This window comes from Cinclus cinclus, chromosome 14, assembly GCF_963662255.1.
Source record: "Cinclus cinclus chromosome 14, bCinCin1.1, whole genome shotgun sequence".
NCBI classification, from domain to species: Eukaryota; Metazoa; Chordata; class Aves; order Passeriformes; family Cinclidae; genus Cinclus; species Cinclus cinclus.
This window is the reverse complement of record NC_085059.1, coordinates 15261341-15281562: the sequence shown is the minus strand read 5'-3', so window position 1 is coordinate 15281562 and position 20222 is coordinate 15261341. Positions and strand designations below refer to the sequence as shown.

Genomic DNA, 20222 nt, shown 5'->3' with positions numbered 1-20222 from the left:
TACTAACTGTAGTTAGTAGTTTAAGTGGGCATAAATCCAAAATTAATCTGGATTCAAAGAGAAAGGAAATCAGCTGAACTCAAACTGAGCTTGCACCAGGATTTCAGATTCCCAAAGATTGAGAGAATTATGAGATTAAAGTGATTGTTTTCTTGGACACATATTTCTGGTAGACAATGATTTTTAGTAGAAAATCAAAACCAATATTTCTGAGTTAAGGCTCACTTCATACAAAATTAGTGAGCATGGCTAAAGGCTGTATCTAATTGGCAAGGCACTAGGAGCAGAGGATCACTCAAACAGGAGATAATTGCTCCATCTGAAAACTATTAAAGATTGGTTGTGACATAACCAGTGAACAGCAAAGGAAAACTCTGGAGGTACTGTGCCTTACTGCTGTGCTAATTAAAGATAATCCAGAAATACGGTGTTTAATTACCCTCTGGTAATTCTTTTTCTAGAAATTTGCTGAATGAAGATAGCAAGGCTCCAGCTTCGGGTGTTTTGTGCATTCAGGCAGGAAGTTTTAGGCTTTGCATATAGATCACACCCCTTGACTTGAACAAATTACTTGGCATGCACACCACTGTCAGAGTAGAGCCACAGCCATACAGCTCAGGTTAAAAGTCTCTCCTGGCACTACATCATTCTGCTGGAAATACTCGGGCTGGGATGGTTCAGTTCTGCTAGTAGAGGAGAAAACAAAAGCTGTTATTCTGTCCAAGCACAAGGAAACAGATTTCCTGTCTGGTCTGCAGAATTTGTCAGAGTTCACAGGTGAGGAGTGTAGCGTGGATTCATTTTGTATAAAGCAAAAGAGGAAGAACCGCCACCCAAATACACATCTGTTCATAATTTACTGTTTAGTGGTTCCCTCCTTTGGTGTTACAGGCAATAAATGCTGTTCTACATACCAATCCAGAGTGCAAGGGGGCAGGACAAGCCCACGAAGGCTCTGTGCAGTGTACAGAACACATCCCACTGACGTGTTTTTCAGTGCATCTGTCCCACACTGCACAATGCACTGGAGCAGCCAAAGATGCCACGTGATCCCTGTAAAGCAGGATGCTCCATAAAATTAACAGAGACTAGCACAAGAGAGATGCAGTTCACCTCCAAGACACACTGCAGGGACTTGCTATCATCTCCAGATGCCACTCATTTCATAAGCAATCTTCTATGGAAAAACAACTTCCCATGGGAACCCAAGAACACCCTGTGGGCACATGGCTTTGTCTAGAAATATCTGAGGCAGCTCTGACAAGCCAGCCCAGATGCCAGGCTGACACAGCATCACACACAGCCTGATCTAATGCTCTTGTGTGAGAGCAGCAGTTCTGCTTGTAAACACCAGCAGCAACACAAGAAACACAGGTACTGAAACAGCTGAAAAGGAGATCTCAGCAAGATGGAGAGGTCCTGGGGATTTGTTACCTGGGATTTACTCTGCAGAGCAGCCAGTCCCTCCCCACTGTTTGAGGATGCAGCAGGACAAAGAGGCAGAAGCAGCTCCCAACACAGCTCCTGGGAAGAACAGACTGTCCTGTCTTGAAGGGCTTCTGAGACAGACATGACTGTTTTGAATTCAAACAAGTGGAACGAGTGGTCAAACATCAGAGGAAGGGAGGGCAGCTTAAAAAATGGAGAGGGGGGGAATCAGTTTTACCATAAAGAAAGCCATAGCCTATTACTGACCCCTGGGAATGATGATGGCAAAACTCCCCCAGCTGCTTCACCGGCCAAAAAGAGAAAGAAAATTATGTTTTAAACCCCCATCATTAGGCACTCTAAGTCTGGTCAGGTTCAGGTCTGAGTACTACATCACCTTATATTTCATTACTATTACACTGTTATCTGCAGGAGAAGTCACAGGGTTTTATGGGTACCCCACAAGCAGTTAGAGAAGGCTTTGAAATATCTGAATATTGGGCTGATACTTCCTACAGAAAATACCAATTTTTTCCTAAGTTTGCACTGCTTGAATATCACAAATCAATGTAAACTATAAGCTCACCATAGAGAGGATTAGAAAAATTAGGGGGGGAGTCCTCACTTATGACTTGAGACCTCATGGAAGGTAGGGGAAGAGGAGAAAATAGAAAAAAATAACAAACCAGGCATTTGATGCAGGCAGCTGGGTCTACAAACCCCAGAAGGAAAGAAGATGAGTCGAAGCCAAAAGAAGGCACAAACTCCCCAGAGTAGGCAGAAAGCTGCTATCTGCCCCACAAAATTTCAAAATGAACAAGGCAAGAAATAGAGATCTGAAAACTGCTGCAAGGTTATGGGGAATTTAAAAAAAAAATTAAAAGGCAAAGCGATCCACCGATCGAGCAAGGGAAGTAACTCCTCTAAGCATCCTGCAGAGCTGGAGACCCAACATAAAAACCTCCAGTGGTGCACGTAATTCATTGGACATTTATTTGGGATTGCAGCTCAGAGCTTGTATCCAGCCTCACTTGCCTGGAGCTCTAAGGACAAGGGAGGCTGAGACTGGGAGCACATCCCTGTGAACCCAGCCAGTGCTCCAAAAGAAAGGAGAGAACCAACCCCAACAGCCAGATGAGTGCAGACAGACTCCTCCTGTCCCAAAGCATCTCTGCAATAGTGCATCCAACAGCAAGGGATTCCCAAGGACAAGTACAAGATGCAGCCACTCCCTCCAATTATTTTTATGACAAACACCAAACAAACCCAAATGCAAGCTCTTAAATCCCCTTCTGCTGTTCAAAAGCACAAACAACTCCCCAGCCATACCAGACTGTGAAACCTATAGCAAATGTAGAAATTCCTCACTCCAAATAAACAGAAGTGAAGCACCTTCGGAACAGGTCTTGGGTTTCACGTGAATAAACTGCACCAGCTTTGGCTTTTCTTTGGGGCATGAGGCAACTGATAGGATTATCTGAGTATTTCATTAACAAATTCCCTGCTGTAACAGCAAACTTGAAATTAAGTGATGCCCTTGCTCACTCTTCCAGTGGAAGCTGCAATTTTATGGCCTCCCACTGGCTTAGGCAGCTGGGAGAATTCTGTACACAGAGGAAGCACTGGGAGAAGAAGGAATGTATTTTTATATCATCGCTTAGTAATGCTAGCAGCTGGACTTAGGATGATTCTACATTCTTCTTTTAAAAAGGACCTACACACAGCAGAGACTGAAAAAGAAAGAAAAATCACGGAAGAGCCAGCACAGCCTCCCTTAGACACAATGTAAATATGCAAATTCATTTTTGCTGCTTTCATGACATAGTTATCTCATCTGAAAAGAGCAAAGCAAATGTGACCTTCCAGCCAGCTGCAGCACAGCCACAACTGGGCTCCCAGCACCTCCTGGGGACAGGAGAAGCTAGAGGCTGCAACTGTCCAAATGTTAAGTGCTTGTTCAGAGACATCAGCCCACGAGATTTCCAACAAGAAAACAAAGCATCCTGAAAAACAGAACAAGAAATTCAATCAAGACCCAAAAACCCAGTACAGAAGAGATTCTGATGAAGATCTTGGGTCACACATTTAATACTGGTCCCACTCCAAACATCAGCAAAGGATACCAGTTTCAATGCACAAAGCCCATAGCAAAAGTTAGGTTTTGAGCAAAATTTCCTGCAGCCAGTCATTCTTAAACCCAACCATCAGTCCCACAGAGATGATAAGCACCTAACAAGCCACACAACACAGAATGAAAAGGCTTTCACAACAACTCACAGTCTGCTTCCATCTCAGTGTTAGACCTGCAGTGTTCCAGCTGTCTGTGATTGGAGTTTGTCTTCGCACTAATGGAGAAGGGAGGTGGAAAAAAAAAAAAAAAAAAAGAAGCCATGAAATAGGAGTGTGCAACTCAAATACAAGGACACAAAACCCCCTCAAGCTGAAAAAACGAGACCTCGCTACTAAATACCTACATTTGCAATTCTTGGTGCATATCCCAGCAGTTCTACTGGCTCAGAAAGATATCTATTCCCCACTTTTTGTAGGAAGATGCAGAAAAACTTTCTGCTTTGGGCTCCAGCATAAATATTCCCACACTTACTAAGCACCAGGGTACTACTCCCATCCCTCACCAAGTGCCTGCCTTTCTCTGAGACAGACTCCTCCTCCCCTCACCCAGGTGTGGTTTCACACAGGCTTCAAACTGACTACTTGGCTATTAACCCTTCCTAAGGCTGCTCCTGGTGTGCTTAGGTTTTTTGCAGTCTGTTGTAGTGCTCCTTAGAAAGGCAGATTGCCTTCAAAATGTTTGTTCCTTCCCATTCTAGAGAATTAACTCAATGCAAATAAAGCCCCTCATGCTCTGCTGCCCACGTGGGGTCCCAGAATCCCCTTCTGAAGGAGATCACTCTCTACCCTGTTTTTTCAATCAGCAAAATGTAAATTTATCAAAAGGGAAATGTCTCCCCAGAACTGTTCAGTGCAGAGGCTGCTCTGACAGGACCCCTGAGTCAGGAGGGAAAACCTATTGAGTGTCCTGAGAGGCTCCATCCCTTCTGCTCAGCACTGCCCCCAGCCTCCTCTGCTTTCAGCAGAAGATGTCAAGGCTATGAGATCCTGGGAAGGGAAGGTCTCAAATGATCTTCTGTTTCCTTGTCTCCTTGCGAGGTCACTAAGCAGAATCTCATTTCAGCATTATCAAATTGAACTACTTTGATCACTCCAGTTACTCTCTTCCTGCCTTGTGTCATTTCCCTCTTGGGAGTAAAATGCCTTTGTGCCAAATTTCAAAGCTCCTGAATGCCTTCACTGCACAGAGCTGCTGCTCCCCTCTCCCAAGCCAGCCAGAGGAGCAGGCTGCACAAGATAATCAATGCCTGGATGTGATAGGCACACAAATGAGGAATGTGAGGGATAAAAAGGATATGGAGAAAGAGAATTATTTTTCTTTTTACCAGGTTTGCAGCCCTAGTCAAACCTCTTTTTTCTTTGCTTGAAAGTTCACATCAGAAATTGGTCAGTGTTGTCCATCATTTAGGAATAACTGTGAACTTCTTGGGGATGCTAATTAAGATCTCCTATAACAGCATCCAGGAGAAATGCTGGATATCTCTGGGTAGCCAAGGAATAAGTGTTGCTTGGCTCATCACCTCTCAGCCTGACTGCAGTGCTGGGGACAAAGCTTCTAGCACAGATCATCTTCAGCTGGTACAGAGCACTGTAACCCTTCTCTTAGCCTGTGTCACAGCACAGACATATCCTGACTGCTCTCCATGCCTTCTGCTGGCTCCTCAGGCTGTGTCATGTCCAGTTTGCAGTCACAGTGCTTGGTTTTACATTTATGTTCAAATAAGGCTGGACACAAGAAACCTAAAAGGCTTCTCAGAACCTTCAACGCTGCAGTGCAATGACATAAGGGCAAAGGCATCTGGGAGAAAATCATGTTCTCAGTGAGCAGGCCAGGACTGTGGATGAGTAGGAAGAACTTCATAAATGCACACACAGAAGTAAAATATTAATGCCCTAAAATGGTAAAGCCAGACTATTGCATTCAGTGAGTGTATCAAATTTCTCTGTCCTTGCCTTTTTTATATCACAACATAAATGCCTCATTTTCTGTATTCCAAAACAGAAAACATCCACAGCAAACACTTGTCTCCAAAGGAGGAGCACAGAATAACACAAACCAGAGCTACTCCCCACACTGCTGCACATCCCCAGGGTGGAGATGGTGCAGATTCTCACACCACGTATTCACAATGTGTCCCTGGATTGTTCTCAGCAGGATATGAGGAGTGAGAAGTTAATTTTCATTTGGCCCACAAGCATTTAATTAAGATGCCTCCTCATGGTGACAAAGACTATGGCCTGTGGGTTCTCATGCCTGCTGTAGTGGCAACATAAACCATTCACCACCTCCTGTCTCACCCTTTCCTGTCCTTTTGGCAAGTTTTGGAGCTGAAGCAGTGTATTTACTCCATCAACAAAGCTTACCCACAGTAATTCAGGCTCTTGTAGGGAATTTGGCTCCATTCCCTCCCCCCTTCTACTACTCCATCAGGCTGAGCACACTTCTGGGCAGCTACCACTGAAGTTTCTTCCAAACATGAGTTTAATTTGTGTTCTACATGACAGAAGTCCCAAACTGGAGCTGACCTGCTAGCATCTAGCTTATTTGTAGCTGAATAAGCAAAACAACCTTTTGCTTTCTACCTATTAGGTCAGTGACATTGATTTCCCCTGACTGCAATGGCTGCAGATCTTGATGCACAGAAAAGGGAGAATTGAAAATATACACATAGTTCTGGGAGCCACTGCCTGCTGTGGAAAGTGGGAATCATGGTTCCTTTCCTTTTCCAGGCTTGCGTGATGGGCTGGTCCTGTGCTGAGACCCTGGTCCCCAGCTGTCCCCAGCTATTCACATTTCCTCCAGACACATTATCCAGGGTCGACAAAGATGAATAATTGAGTCAGAGGGATGCAATAGGACTTGTGAAGGTGATACTTGGAATATCAGCAAAAGGAAAGAGTGTTGCAACTCTTTTTCGTGTTCAGAGGTCTGCTCCTTTTAGCATCAAGTCCGTGGTTCATTTGCTGTTGTCACAATCATTAATGTCATTAGCAGCTTCTGTGCTCTGAGGATGCAGATGGCACTAAGTGGCCTGGAACAGACTCTAGACCATGTGTTTGGCTAGGAAGTGCCTCATCCAAAACACAGAGCACCCAACAATCCTCTCCCAGCCCCGCAGTGCCTCTGGACACCACAGTGTCCTCCTGGACAAGGGGCTGTGGGTTCACAGTCAAATGAGCTCGTGAAGCAGCAGCACCAGAAAGTCTCTCCTCTACAGGCACCCTTCAACTCCAGAGCTTTGTGTTCTCCAGATGGAAGGAGCAGACCTGGAGGGAGAGTGAGGGGAAGCCTCTCACCAAGTACCTGCAGCAGGTATCAGACACCAGCAAGCACGTCAGACACCCTCCATTAACTGTGTCCTAATAAAAGTCTTTAAAGTACATTTGTGTTAGAAAGGCAGCAAAGAAACCCTTAATCATGAGAACAACTATTCCTTTGGGCCTGGGCAGTGGAATTGGTTTATTATATGCTGTTCTTCAGATGCAGTCTGCCTCTATACTTAGAAAATGTCAATTAATTTATAGTTGTGGAGCTCTCATCCTTCTCCTGATAGCTGGCACAACCTCTCCCCATTTCAATTTGTTGGCTCACTTCCTTATGTGAAAGTCAGAAGGAGCATGCAGATCACCCTGGGAAGCAGTTGGTCAGACAGGAAGAAGAGAAACTGCCTCTCATTTCCCAGTAGTGTCTGAACTCTGTATCAGCAGCTAGCCTTGACCTGGGGAGCTTAGGGGAGCTGTAAGACTTGTGCTTATGAAGAAAGAATAATTTTGCATAGTGCTGAGGGACTACCTTCAACTAAGGAAGATGGTCATCCTATAAAATCTGTAGCCTTTATGGTATTTTGTCTTTAGAGAGGGGAACCCAGAACACTCAGGATTAGGAGAGCAGACCTCACGCATATCCCTCTCCTGCTCATAAACTCTAACCAAGGGCAGCTGCTCCCATCAGCTCATCTGAGTTATCCTTATATTAGCAGACACACAGGGAATTTCTCTTTCATGAACCACCTGTTTCACTGTGACTTTTCCTTTCCCAGTGCTGGGAGAACCGCAGATGCTTACAATATGGGGCAGTTCAGCTTTGAAAGGAAGCTGGTTTCAGTTTCTTTCCCCAAAAATCCTCTGGAATCCTCCTGCTGGCAGTGGCTGTTCTGACCTCCAGGACTGCTCATCATCTCTGCAGCCCCAGGGTGCAGACAGAGAGGTCCTGGCACTTTCCACACAGCTGACAATTGCTGTAACAGAGGGATGCAGGGACAGACAGCTGCTCATGCTATGACACAGCTGTAGGCTACAAATCTAAAATATTAATAACAGTTCCTTGAGGAATAATACCAAAACTGCCTGGCATAGCTTGGGAACCGTAGGCCTGAACATGCACTGGCTCATTTGAGGATGTTTTTAGTATGTGCTCCCCAGCTGCCAGCACTTTGAGGCTGCTCTGAGCTCTGCCTGTGTGTGTGTGTGCAGGATTACAGGGTGAACATCTTCCTGCGGCAGCAGTGGAACGACCCCCGGCTGGCCTACAACGAGTACCCTGACGACTCCCTGGACCTGGACCCCTCCATGCTGGACTCCATCTGGAAGCCTGACTTGTTCTTTGCTAACGAGAAAGGGGCCCATTTCCATGAGATTACCACGGACAACAAGCTGCTGAGGATCTCCCGGAATGGCAATGTCCTCTACAGCATCAGGTGAGGTGACTGCACCAGCTAAACCCCCCCCATTCCAGCCTAGACTTTGGGCATGCTGTTGGAGAAAATAAATTTAGGTGTTTTTAAGGTGTGAGATCGTACGATTAGCAGTGTTGAAGCAATGTGGTGGGAAGGGACCTCTGCTAATGCATATTGAGACAGAGGGTTGCTCTGGGATGGAGTTTAACTCATCACCTCTTTCAGTTCAAGGATTTCTACTCCTTGCTAATAGTTTCCTTAACATCCCTAATGTAAAATTACATCAGATATCTTGTGTTAGTGCAAGCCTAAAACCAGCTGTGCTGTGTGAAAACCAGTAGAAGCTCATGAACACTGTTTTCAAAGCTGCAGCATTTCCTGACCAGAAAAAAAAGTAAAAATCAGGGAAAATGCTAAGTAGGGCCCCATGGCTTTGTCTCAGCCCGGCTTTTTCCCAGTTATCCCTTTATTGATAGATCCAAGAATCCATCAGCAAAATTGAACTAATTGCACTGAATTTCCCACAGGAAATCACCCTTAGCTCCCACCTTCACTTCCAACCCCATTCACACTTTATTTTAAACCAATGAAATTAAGATCAAACTTCACAGGCTTAGACTGGGAAAGTTTAACTCTATGTTGAAGACTTTTTCACCTCATGTATAATGTAAATTTGCCTATGGAAAGCACACCCCATCTTACACTGCAGCTCCCAGTGGAAGCTATGGGAAGGAAAAGCAGCGTGGAGCCGTAAAATGGAAAATAAACAGCTTAATGCTGCAAAGGAGATGTCCTCCATCAAACACCAAGTAAAATGGAAAATAAACAGCTTAATGCTGCAAAGGAGATGTCCTCCATCAAACACCAAGGACCAAAGACCAGCTCCCTGATGGCCAAAGCAATAGGAGAATTGCCATGTGTGTTGGCTGAATGGGGAAACCTCACACTTCTTAATTTTAAAAACCAGGCAGGGAGCAAAACTAACAGCAGCAGCTTTGTAGTGTGCATGGCACAGAGGGAGGATGCAGGGTACCCCAGCCCTGGGGCTGCTCTGCCAAACACAGCAACGACTCAGCAGGGAACATGGAAAAATCACCAATTTCAAGGCAAAATCTTGAAAATATTTCAGTCCTTGTTTAAAAATAACAGCTTTTATATCTCGCTCATCTCCAAATGAAAATATAGGTTTCTTTATAAGTACATTTTCCTGTGAAAATTAAAAAGAAAGAGGATATTCCTTAAGAAGAGCATGCTGTAAATGCAGAGTTTCCAGGGGAAATAGTCTTTCACTTAAAAAAATAAGATCACTCCAAGGTGCTCTGCTATTTTCTAACTGGTTTTTTGTTACTACTATTTGCAATAATCAAACCCTAGGCAAGGCACTTACAAGAAGGTAGCTTTTGTCACATCCTCTGTCCCAACATGCCTCTAAACTCAAGCTGAGAATTTCTAACAACATAAGATTTTCGATTAAAGTATCTTTCCCTCCCGATAAGTTTCTTGTTGGTCTGATGATAGAAAAATTCAATTTCTGTCCCCTGGGTAATTCTGCTATTTCTACATCAAGGCAAAAAGCTGAAAACCCTAAACACTTCAGGGAACAGCATTTTCAATATTATCAAACCAAATAACTCAAACCTAACTATCTGGAGCAAATCATTTAGTATCAGCTTGTTGAACCAAACAAACATTTTAAGCATAGATCATGGTACAGAGCAGCACAGCAAAGTAACACAGAAAATGCAGCCTGCACCTAGTGGAAAATGGAGACAGAAATAGAGGTCTCAAGGGCTCTGCAGGAATTTGGGAAGATACAGAAGTTTGTATTGGCTTAGCACAAGGCATTTCTCTGCAGAAAATCCCACTGAAGTCTTTCCCCACGCACAAACATATGATCTTGATCAAACTTCTTTTTAGTACTTTTTTATGACGCAGAAATGTTCTGTTCAGAGATTTACGAACAGTGCCAGTCTCTAGAAATGTGTCTGGGGGTTCCAGAGAGCGGGCTTGGGCTTTCTGCTAATCCAGCCTGCTGCAAACCTGAGGCAAAACAGGAAAACCAAAGCAGCAGAACAGTTTGGTGAGGGAATCCTTTGTTACACACAGTCTCAAAGAGCATTGCAATGAAAGGCCATCTGCAGCAGGCTCTGTTGGGAGTGGCATCACAGACCCAAATGTTCAGCATTTCTGACGCTTTCCAGAGTGACAGCACAGGCAGGGGAGCTATGGATGATCAGTCTTTCCCCCAGCTCGGGGTGCCTTAGGGCTCAGCCCTCAGCAATGCCCGCTGTCAGGCATTCCCTGGGCTCTCTTCTCTCCTCAGGATCACGCTGACTCTGGCCTGCCCCATGGACCTGAAGAACTTCCCCATGGACGTACAGACGTGCATCATGCAGTTAGAAAGCTGTGAGTCCTGTGCACACCCCCATTTCGGAGGGGAGACCATCTCTTTTCCCTCTGCCTCCCCCTGCCATCTCCTTTCCCAGCTGCGACCCATTCCCAGCCTAGCCTTCACAGCTTGCTCAAAAACCTCTTCCTTAGGATTTTGCATTCGTTCAGCACATGTGACATTTGCTAGAGAAGCCAAACCTCCAAAGATCCCACGCAAGGAGCCCTGGCTTGCTTGTGTTTACACTGGCCTTTCACTTTGCAGGAGAGAGGTGAAAGTGCTTTCAGCCGCAAGTGGGATTTTTTTTTCTCTTTGGATAAACACCTGTACATGTTGCTTATCACAAAGGTGGGAAAGATTATGAGATTCTTCCAGAGAAACAGGTCAAGTTGGAAACAGTAGAAAACAGTTCAGCAAGCAAAATTCAAGAAAAAAATATGTTATTTGCTGCAGAAAATCCATTGCAGCTCCAGTGGAGGTTGTTGCCCTGGCTCTTACCACATCAACAAGCAGTTTTGTCTCAACCCAAATCCCATTCATGAGAGCACTGTCAGGATGCAACCCCACCTCCAAGCTCTCTTCTGCAGCACTGTCCCTTTCCAGATCAGTATTTAGTGTGATTCACATGACATTTGTCCCTTTCTCTCAACAGTTGGCTACACAATGAACGATCTCATATTTGAGTGGCAAGAGAAAGGAGCAGTGCAAGTTGCTGATGGGCTGACATTGCCTCAGTTTATCCTCAAAGAAGAAAAAGACTTGAGGTACTGCACCAAGCACTACAACACAGGTCAGTGTGTTAACCCTTAACAGTTATTCTCAGTAGAGAGGAATTCAGGATTGTGCATTTACCAGAGTCTCTTGCTCTGTCTGATGGAACTCTGGCCTTGTCCTACACTTCCAGAGATAACAGACAACTAGAAATAAATACAGCTAATGAAAAGCTAGTGGACATAAATATGCAAAACCATCTTGTGCCCGGTAATATCTGCATCAATTCAAGGGTGTTTGGTTGGGATCTTCACTCCTGAAACCTTCTTTTGTCTATGAAATTTAAGTGGGAAAGTACACACTGCCTAAAGGCTTTCTTTGCTATATTAATGTTCATAGAATCCTAGAGTGATTTGGATTCCAAGGGACCTTAAAGACCATATTGCTCCATCCCCCTGCCATGGGTAGGGACACTTTCCTCTTTCCCAGGTTGCTCCAAGCCCTGTCCAGCCTGGCCTTGGACACTTTCAGGGATGGGGCAGCCACAGTTTCTCTGGGCAACCAGTGCCAGGGCCTCCCCACCCTCACAGGGATGAATTTCTTCCTAACATCTAATCTAAACCTCCTCTCTTTCAGTTTGAAGCCATTCCCCTTTGTCCTATCACTAGATGCCCTGGGCAGCAGCTGTTCATTTCCTCCCCTAACAAGACTCTGTTTTAGGCAATTCAAGGAAAATCCCCAGACACTGGCTGAAAACAGGAGGCTCACTGTGCCTTACCAATAACCTTCCACATATCTCCCATCCTCCTCAGGCAAGTTCACCTGCATAGAAGCTCGTTTCCACCTGGAGAGGCAGATGGGCTATTACTTGATCCAGATGTACATCCCCAGTCTTCTCATTGTCATTCTGTCCTGGATCTCCTTCTGGATCAATATGGATGCTGCACCTGCTCGTGTGGGCCTGGGGATCACCACCGTGCTCACCATGACCACACAGAGCTCTGGCTCCCGAGCATCACTGCCCAAGGTAGGGAACACCCTTGTTTTCACCTGGGAAATCATGCACCTAGGTAAATCCCCACACAGATCCTCCTGCTGCCTTTGCACTATTCCAGTTTAAGGGCAAACTGAACAAATTCCAGTCCCATCCTTAAAAAATTGTTGAATTCTCTAGGACTAGAAGCAAAACGTCCCCTAAGATTCAGCACTCAACACGGCTCCCAGTAACCAGGACCTCTGGACTTTACAAACCACTGCAACAACCACACATGGATGTGCACTCTACATTTTAGCTTTTTAGTCACTTGACCATCCTACTTTAATAATAGTACTGAATTTCCCTTTATGAAGTGCTTCTGGTATGGTAGATTACTGTTTTTCTTGCATATAAACAATCACAGCCAATAAATTAAAAGCTGTGGAATTATTGCTACTTAAGAGCCCATGAGGAGTTTCAGTGACCTGATAACACATTCATATTAAATGAGTGAGACTCTGGCATCAGAGAACAGACGTCAGCCATGTAAAACATCAAGTAAAAATGCATTTGGGTAAGGGAAGCCACCTCATTTCTGTCTCTTTCTCTGACTCCTAGGTGTCCTACGTGAAGGCCATAGACATCTGGATGGCAGTGTGCTTGCTGTTTGTGTTCTCTGCACTTCTGGAATACGCTGCCGTCAACTTCGTGTCTCGGCAGCACAAAGAGCTGCTCAGGTTCAGGAGGAAGAGGAGGCATCATAAGGTAATACATAAAACATGAAGGACACAGCTGAAACGTGACTCCATGATCAACTGAACCAAGCCACTAGTCCCCAGGCAAGTCCCCAGTATCTGGTCAGATATTAAGGAGGCTCACACACCAAAACACAGGGCTGCCTCGATGAACGGGGTCTGTTCTCACAGCCTGCTGACCCCAGGAGTCCAGCAAGCTGGGTTTTGTTAGTCAGCCAAGTAGTCTGTCCAAAAGGGTTGTTCTCAACAGGACAATTTTCACACAGCAATGTTCTGGTGTGAGTTCTCCTCCCCAGAAGCTGCAGCCAGGGGTGGGGGGAGGCAGGCAGGGAGGTGTGAGGGGCATCTGTCAGAGATCAGCACCCCCAACACGACAGCCTACAGCAGCCCAGAGGTAAGTGACACCTCTTTTGTCTCTGCCATCTCCGTGTTCAAAAGCAGCTGCTTCTCAGACTGATTGCAAATTCCTCCTGGAAGGAAAGAGCTTTATTCTGAGCCTTAGCCTGCTCCATGCTTACCTGCTGTGGCTGATCCCAATCCCAATCCGAGCATGCATGCAGCTCCGACAGATCCCCAGACTGGGCTCTAACAGCTTTTAGGCTGAGGTGCCACAGAAAAGATTTCACCTCACAGAACACACTGGAAAGAAACAAAAAGGTATCTGTGATCACAAGGCCAAAGGCACTTCAAAATTGTCTCTAATTAACTGGTAGAATCAGGAAAGGGGTTAGGAAATTTTCAGCACCAGGCCTGAGAGGCTGCCCTCAGGAGAGCATTAAGAACCAGTACATTTGCTAGGAGAGAAAAAACAAAGACAATTTTGCTGATGAAAATTTCAAGCAAGCACGTAGGTGACCACCAAGATCTACCTTAAATATTCTTCATAGATGTTTGCCTACTTTCCATGATCCATCCTATCCAGAAACCTAGCCCCATTCCATTGTTTCACTGCCCCAGCCATTAAAAGTCTTTCCCAGGATCCAACTTGTCCTGCAGCACTTCACAGTGTATGCCTGCAGAACTGCTACCATTCCAGGGGGAAGTTGGGGCTGAGGAGCAGGAATCCCTCTATTGTTCTATATTTCTCTCTGTTTTAGTCATCCATCTGCAAAACAGGGAATAATTGTTCACTTGTGCTCAACCCAGCCAGGACAAGGGATGAAAAGTATTGGACAAATGCAAGGGGAAAGAAGTAACAGATGAGACGCTCAGCAACCACTGGTTTTGTCTGACAAGAGCATGGCTCTGCCATCCCTAAATCAACAAAGCTTTGGTTTCAGAAGATGCAGCCTGCTGAATAGAGACAGAGCCACACCCATCCACATGGATGCCTCCATAGTGCATTTATCTCTTCATCTGGATTCAGACATCCTGTCTCTGGGTCTGTGCTGTATGCAGATCAGTCTGTTGATAAAACAATAAGAAGGAAAAAAAGCCACTAATACACAGACAGTTTAAGAGATATTTGCCAGAACTGTTCCACTGAACACAAGGCTGTTAGCACAGTCCCTGCCCAATCTCACAGCTATTTAATTGGAGCAAAGCATAAACAAAAACACTTGCGAAAGCTAAATGAACAAGGTTTGCAGGCTCATCAGAAATCTAAGCTGACTGCTAGTATGCAAATGGGCTAATGCAGCTGCCAAAGGCACTAATTGCTCTATCCTGATGTCCTGACTTTTCTGAGTACCTCTAACTGGTTTAGGCATGACACACTAGCAAAAAAAAAAAGTGAGATGTTGCAGTGGTATGGACCAGTCTGGTTAACATGACACCATCATCAGACCCACATGGAGTGTATTTGGAAACACTTCCCTGTGTGGCTGATGATGTCTTTGCCTTTCTCCATTGATATGGACCTTGAAAAAGGCACTATCATCTTCTGTAACCCCAGTACTGCACTCACCAAAACAAAGTCACAGTGGCCAAAACAAAGTCACAGCCAGTGGCCTCTCAGCAATGAGAAGAGAAAATAAAAGAAAATAATTAAGGATCGACAGGTTTAGTTTAAGTCAGACATGCGTCAGTGTTTGTTGTGCAATGGGGAAAGAGCAGAGGCAGTTCTACCTGACCCCTGCTTTACAGACATGGTGAGAAGATCCATAAGCTCTGAGTATCGCAGAAAGCCAGCTCTTGATTTTATTTGGGTAGTTTTGTTTTGCTCAGATATGCCAGTGTCCTCTGTGTCCTGCCCATGGGATGCAGGGGCCACTCAGAAAAGACACTCACCAAAGCACAGGGGAAGGGGCAGCAAGGCACAGTGGACAGGCAGCTACAAGGGAGGGGACTGCTAGGTCAGTGTTGGGGAACACTGCATGGATCAGCCTCTGTTAATGATTAATTAGTGCCACTGGTCTACAATTAGCCTTGGTGACCTGCAGTCAAGAGACTTTGGATTCTGACTCTGCCTCTACAACTCGCTGCTTGAATTACTTGGGCCAAACTTAATTTTCCCTGCCATTACATCTCTGTGTTCAATCAAATAGGGTTAAATCATTCTGGGATTCCAGCAAAGCTTTCACAAAAAAAAAAAAACAAAAAACAAAAAAAAAAAAAAAAAAAAAAAAAAAAAAGCAAAAAAAACCAGCAACACCATTTGCCTTTAGATCAGAACAAAAATTGTAATTTTTTTCTCAATAATTGGCATTATCACGAGCAGCTATGTCTTCTCATTGACCCACTGAAGGGCACTTCAGCTCCTCACCTAAAAGTTGGCTCGTGGGGATGGCTGTGGGGTGCTGTGGGCAGGTGAGTGAGGCTGGTTGCACACTGCCTGCAGAGCTCTTTTCCTGGACAGCTCCTGGCTCCTGCAGATCCATGTAACTCTGTAGGAAGCAGCTGCTGCTTTGGCTACGTGAGTTACATGGAGCCCACTCCTTCTGGGCAAGCTGAAACTGTACAGGCAAAGCAAAGAAGGTGCTGATAGGAGGTGGGGGGGGGGGGAGCAGGGCGAGGCAGAAGCAAAACAGGGGATGCAATTGGAAAAATGAAAGCAGTGCCACAAACCCTTCAATATGTCAAAGACCTCAGTGGGGTGAAAGTGAGTCCTGTTCTCCATGGGGTGCCTGGATCCCCTGATTTGCATCTGTGCATCACACAGCTGGCACCCCTCTATAAGGCTGGTCTCCCAAGAGCAGGGGTTTGCCCAGGGGTGCCGGGGCACGGTGGGAACATCTTCCCGAGCAGAGCAGGACACTGTCAGCGGAGAGCCTTATAGCGAGGGTGCACTGTCTATATCTCATTTTAAGTAGAGTCCCATGCTCAATCTGTTCCAGGAGGACGAAGCTGGTGAAGGCAGGTTCAACTTCACTGCCTACGGGATGGGGCCAGCTTGCCTACAAGCCAAGGATGGCATCTCTGTCAAGGGAGCCAACAACAACAACACGGCCAACCCGGTGCCGCCGCCGTCCCGCTCCCCTGAGGAGATGAGGAAGCTCTTCATCCAGAGAGCCAAGAAAATTGACAAGATCTCCCGCATTGGCTTCCCCATGGCCTTCCTCATCTTCAACATTTTCTACTGGATCATCTACAAGATTGTCCGCAGAGAGGATGTGCACAACCAGTGAGGGGAGGGGAGCAGCCGGGAGGGAGCGAGCAATCCTTTATATATGTGCAATAGTAATGCAGCAATGCATGAATTTAAGAATGCGGCAATATCTACTAAAAAAATGAAAAAAATAAAAGGGGGGGGGGCTGGTAGGGACTTTTAATCATGTAAACTGAGGGTACTGGCACAGGGAAGAGAAAAGAAGCTCTTGATCTGGGGAGCAGAGGGTGGGAGTTAGTTTTACAGCATAGGAAGATATGGATTGCTCCAGCAATTCAAGCAGTGTAATATAGTAATATATATCCATGCTTAATTATAATGCAAAAGAAAACAAAAAGGGAAAAAAAAAGAACAACAAAAAAAATCATTTTTTTAGCCTATTAACAGCTTAGATTCTCAAGTCACTGGAATGATTCATGATTCCATGTGCAGAAACTACTGCAACTACGCTTTATCTGACTTTTGCTATAGAAAGGCCATTCCAGTCAAGCACGTAGGGGGAAAAAGTCCTAACAAAAGGGGACAAACACCTCAAGAAAATAATTCTGTGCTTCTCTAGGTTTTGCACTTTGAAAACTGGACAGATGGGGAAACTTAAGAAAGAGGCTGTGGATTGCTGTTTATTTTATATATTTACTTTTTTTAGTCACGGGTTTGCCGATCAAACACTTGGTGACTTTTGCATAGAGGAAAGCAAATACATTATCTCTCTCATCCCCACCAGAGAGCATCCAAAGGAAATCCAAGAAGGACATCAGGGCCTTCATCAGAAATCACAGGTACCTTCTGTCGTTTTAAACAACATGGCAAGATTCGAGTCCCAGGAGGCAGAAATATTATTCAGAACACTAGAAAAGATGAAGGATTTTTGAAATAGTATTTTTGCTTGTTTGTTTGTTTGTTTGTTTGTTTTTCCAAACCCCTTTCTGCCATGTTTGTTTACAATGGGGGGATGGAAGCAATTGTATTTAAAATGTAGATGAAACAGGCATCTTGATGCCTTGTTTGACAGGACCGGGCGTGTGGCAATACTGTCAGTAAGGGGGGTGGGGGGCAGGTGTGTATAGAGAGAGCAGCTTTTATTTTCTGACATTTCATAGCAGTTATATTAATAGTGAAGCTGGGCCGATGGACCCAAAATTCTATTTTTGTATCTATTTTGGTGCTGCATTTACCTTTAACACGGATGAGAAGACGGAGCAGGCTGCTTTGCCTCTCTCTGGCAGAGGCGTGGGGGAGGCTGGCACAGCTTGGGGGGGATAGGGAAAGAGGGGAGGGAGGGGGGAAGGGGTGAGCAAAGGGGTTTCTCTTTGTCCAAGAGGTAGCACAGGTTGGCATTGGTGTTTGGGGTGGGGAGAAATGTGCCAAACGCCTCTAGGGTGTTACTTGAAAGCCTGGCTGGGGCCTGTGGGCAAGCCAAGGGCTTGATGTCCCACTTGTCCCTCTGGGCCCCTGGGTGTGAGCTGGCTGCAGCACCCAGGGTGACTCCGTTGTGTTCGTTCGCACTTCAGGGAGAGAGGTGAAAGAGAGCAGAGGGAAGAGACAATCAGTCTGCACTGAAGCACTTGGGGTCAGGTCTGGGTTAGGCACCAACAGAAGGCAGGGAGAAAAGTGGTACCCATGGAGCGCATCCATTCTCCTCCCTCTCCTGCTCAGGATGGGAGCAGAGCTGAGCTGGGCTGTGGATCTGCTGCTTGCTGTGGGAGCAGACAGGCTCCCTCCTGCAGGGGCTGGAATAGCTCACAGCAAAGTGCCCTGGGGCACTGCCAGCTCCAGTCTGGCCCAGGTCAGCAGCACCCAAGCATCGGATGGGAGGTTGAAGTCATGCTCAGCCATGGGTGACCCAAGCAGCACAGAAAGAAGCAGGAGAAAGGACAAGGGAGCCTGGGACCTGCCAGCTGTCCTGCAAAGGGATGATGCCAGGAGGAGAAACACCAGAGAAAACGCCAGGGTTTGCTGGAGCTGGGTAGAGAGACATCCATCTCCAATTCAGCATCTTTCACCAGCACTAAACACACTTTAGTTTAAGAGGAGCAAAAGAAATAATAATAATAATTAAAAAAAAAAAAAAAAAAGAAAAAAAACAAGGACATGAACAGAGAGAGGAAAAAAGGGAGAAAAAAAAGATTAAAACAACAGTGGTCACTCTGTGGACTAGGGCAAAGGTTTTGGCAAAAGCCACCCAGGTTTCTGAGTCCATTTGTACTGCTGAGACAGGGAAAGATCACAAGGTCACGCAGTGGGAGCACGAACCAGCACACCAGCCCTTTCCCTCCACTGGAGCAGCAGAAAACCTGTGGGCTGAGGATTTCTCTTTCCCCTGGCAGAGGGTGCTTTCCCAGGCTGGCAGATCTCAAGCAGAGGTGCTATTTGATGCTGGGACAACATCCCGAGCCTTGGCTGGAGCCCAAGTCTGCTGCTGGCTCTGAGTGTTTTTGCTGAATTATTGAACTCTCCCTGCGTGCGCCAGGGCCGGCTGTGCCAGCTGCGGTTTGCGATTGCTTCAGGCGTGTCCTTGCCTGGGATGAAAGGCAAATCCAGGGAATTTCCCTCCCTGCCCAGCAGCACGGCAGAGGCTTGGCAACCCACCTACCACAGCTCCATCCTCATGCAGGTGAATGATCTCAAATTGCTGTCATTTGGGTAAAAATGTCCTGTCTCCTGCCCCGACCATTGCACTTTGGAGTGGGGCAATCTGGCTGTGGTTCACACACCTTCCATCCCCCCAGGCTACCTGGGACGGCTCTCCAGGGCACAGCAGGGTTACGGGTTTCCTTCCTAAAGGACCTGCCTGTAGGTTAATAAATCCTATGCACCATCTTCTCACCTAGCTGAGTTTTGGTCCTGCATCAAACCCAAACACCGAGGGCAGGAGCAGAGCAAGGAGGAGGAAAACATTTCTGACTCACTTCCTTCTGCTCCAGCTGTACATCGAAGAATCCCATGGTCGTCCTAGACCTCCCATGTGCAGATGCAGTTATGTCACAGCTACTGCTTCTCTAGAGCTCCAGTGCCACTTCTTGGCAGAGAATAGGCTGGAGGAAGGCATGTAGGGACTAAAACTCATCAGAAATATGCTGTTTCTTGGCACTTCAGCTGCCAGTGGAGCCCATGGAAGTTCAGGGACTGAAACAAGAATCACACTTTTACCTGCCTGCCTCGGCTTCCAGTTCAGCTTTGCCAAGCTCTGGGCCCATGTGATGCCCACCATAAGCAGTGTTATTTTCTCCTCCTTAAGCAGCCAGTTTCCATTTGGCCATTCTGCAGCCGGGGCTGCCTGCAGGGTGACAGTGACCAGTGACATTCCAACAGGAAACACAGGAATCTTGGTGCAGGTGTGACAGTGCTGAGACAACTGTCCCAGGGATGTCCTGCCAGAGAGGTTCATTACCTAGACAAGACTTTAGACTGCCCTAGCAAGTCTGGGTAGTTTTCAAAATCAAAGGTTTTTCTCCATCTGTACCAGGTTGTGTTTAGTTATGTATTGCAAAAGAATTCATTTTGACAGCTTATCTCATCTTTAAAATAGGCTGCTTAAATGCCAGCAATTATATTTATTAGTAAGAATGCACAGGGTTGGAGATTGCAGGGTAACTTCCTGTCATATTGA

The 20222-nt window shown here is 45.9% G+C and overlaps 1 protein-coding gene across 3 annotated transcripts in view; it reads left to right on the top strand.

Moving 5' to 3' along the window:
• GLRA1 (glycine receptor alpha 1) overlaps window positions 1-16631 on the top strand; it is a 36391-nt gene extending 19760 nt beyond the window's left edge. The window contains exons 4-9 of one of the 3 annotated variants that reach the window (XM_062501935.1): window positions 8032-8255; window positions 10558-10640; window positions 11276-11413; window positions 12147-12361; window positions 12929-13075; window positions 16317-16631. In XM_062501935.1, the coding sequence (XP_062357919.1) occupies window positions 8032-8255; window positions 10558-10640; window positions 11276-11413; window positions 12147-12361; window positions 12929-13075; window positions 16317-16631 (1122 nt within the window). The remainder of the gene's footprint in view (window positions 1-8031; window positions 8256-10557; window positions 10641-11275; window positions 11414-12146; window positions 12362-12928; window positions 13076-16316) is intronic. The other 2 variants (XM_062501937.1, XM_062501936.1) reach the window with 2 other exon arrangements.
• The last annotated feature ends 3591 nt before the right edge of the window (window positions 16632-20222 follow it).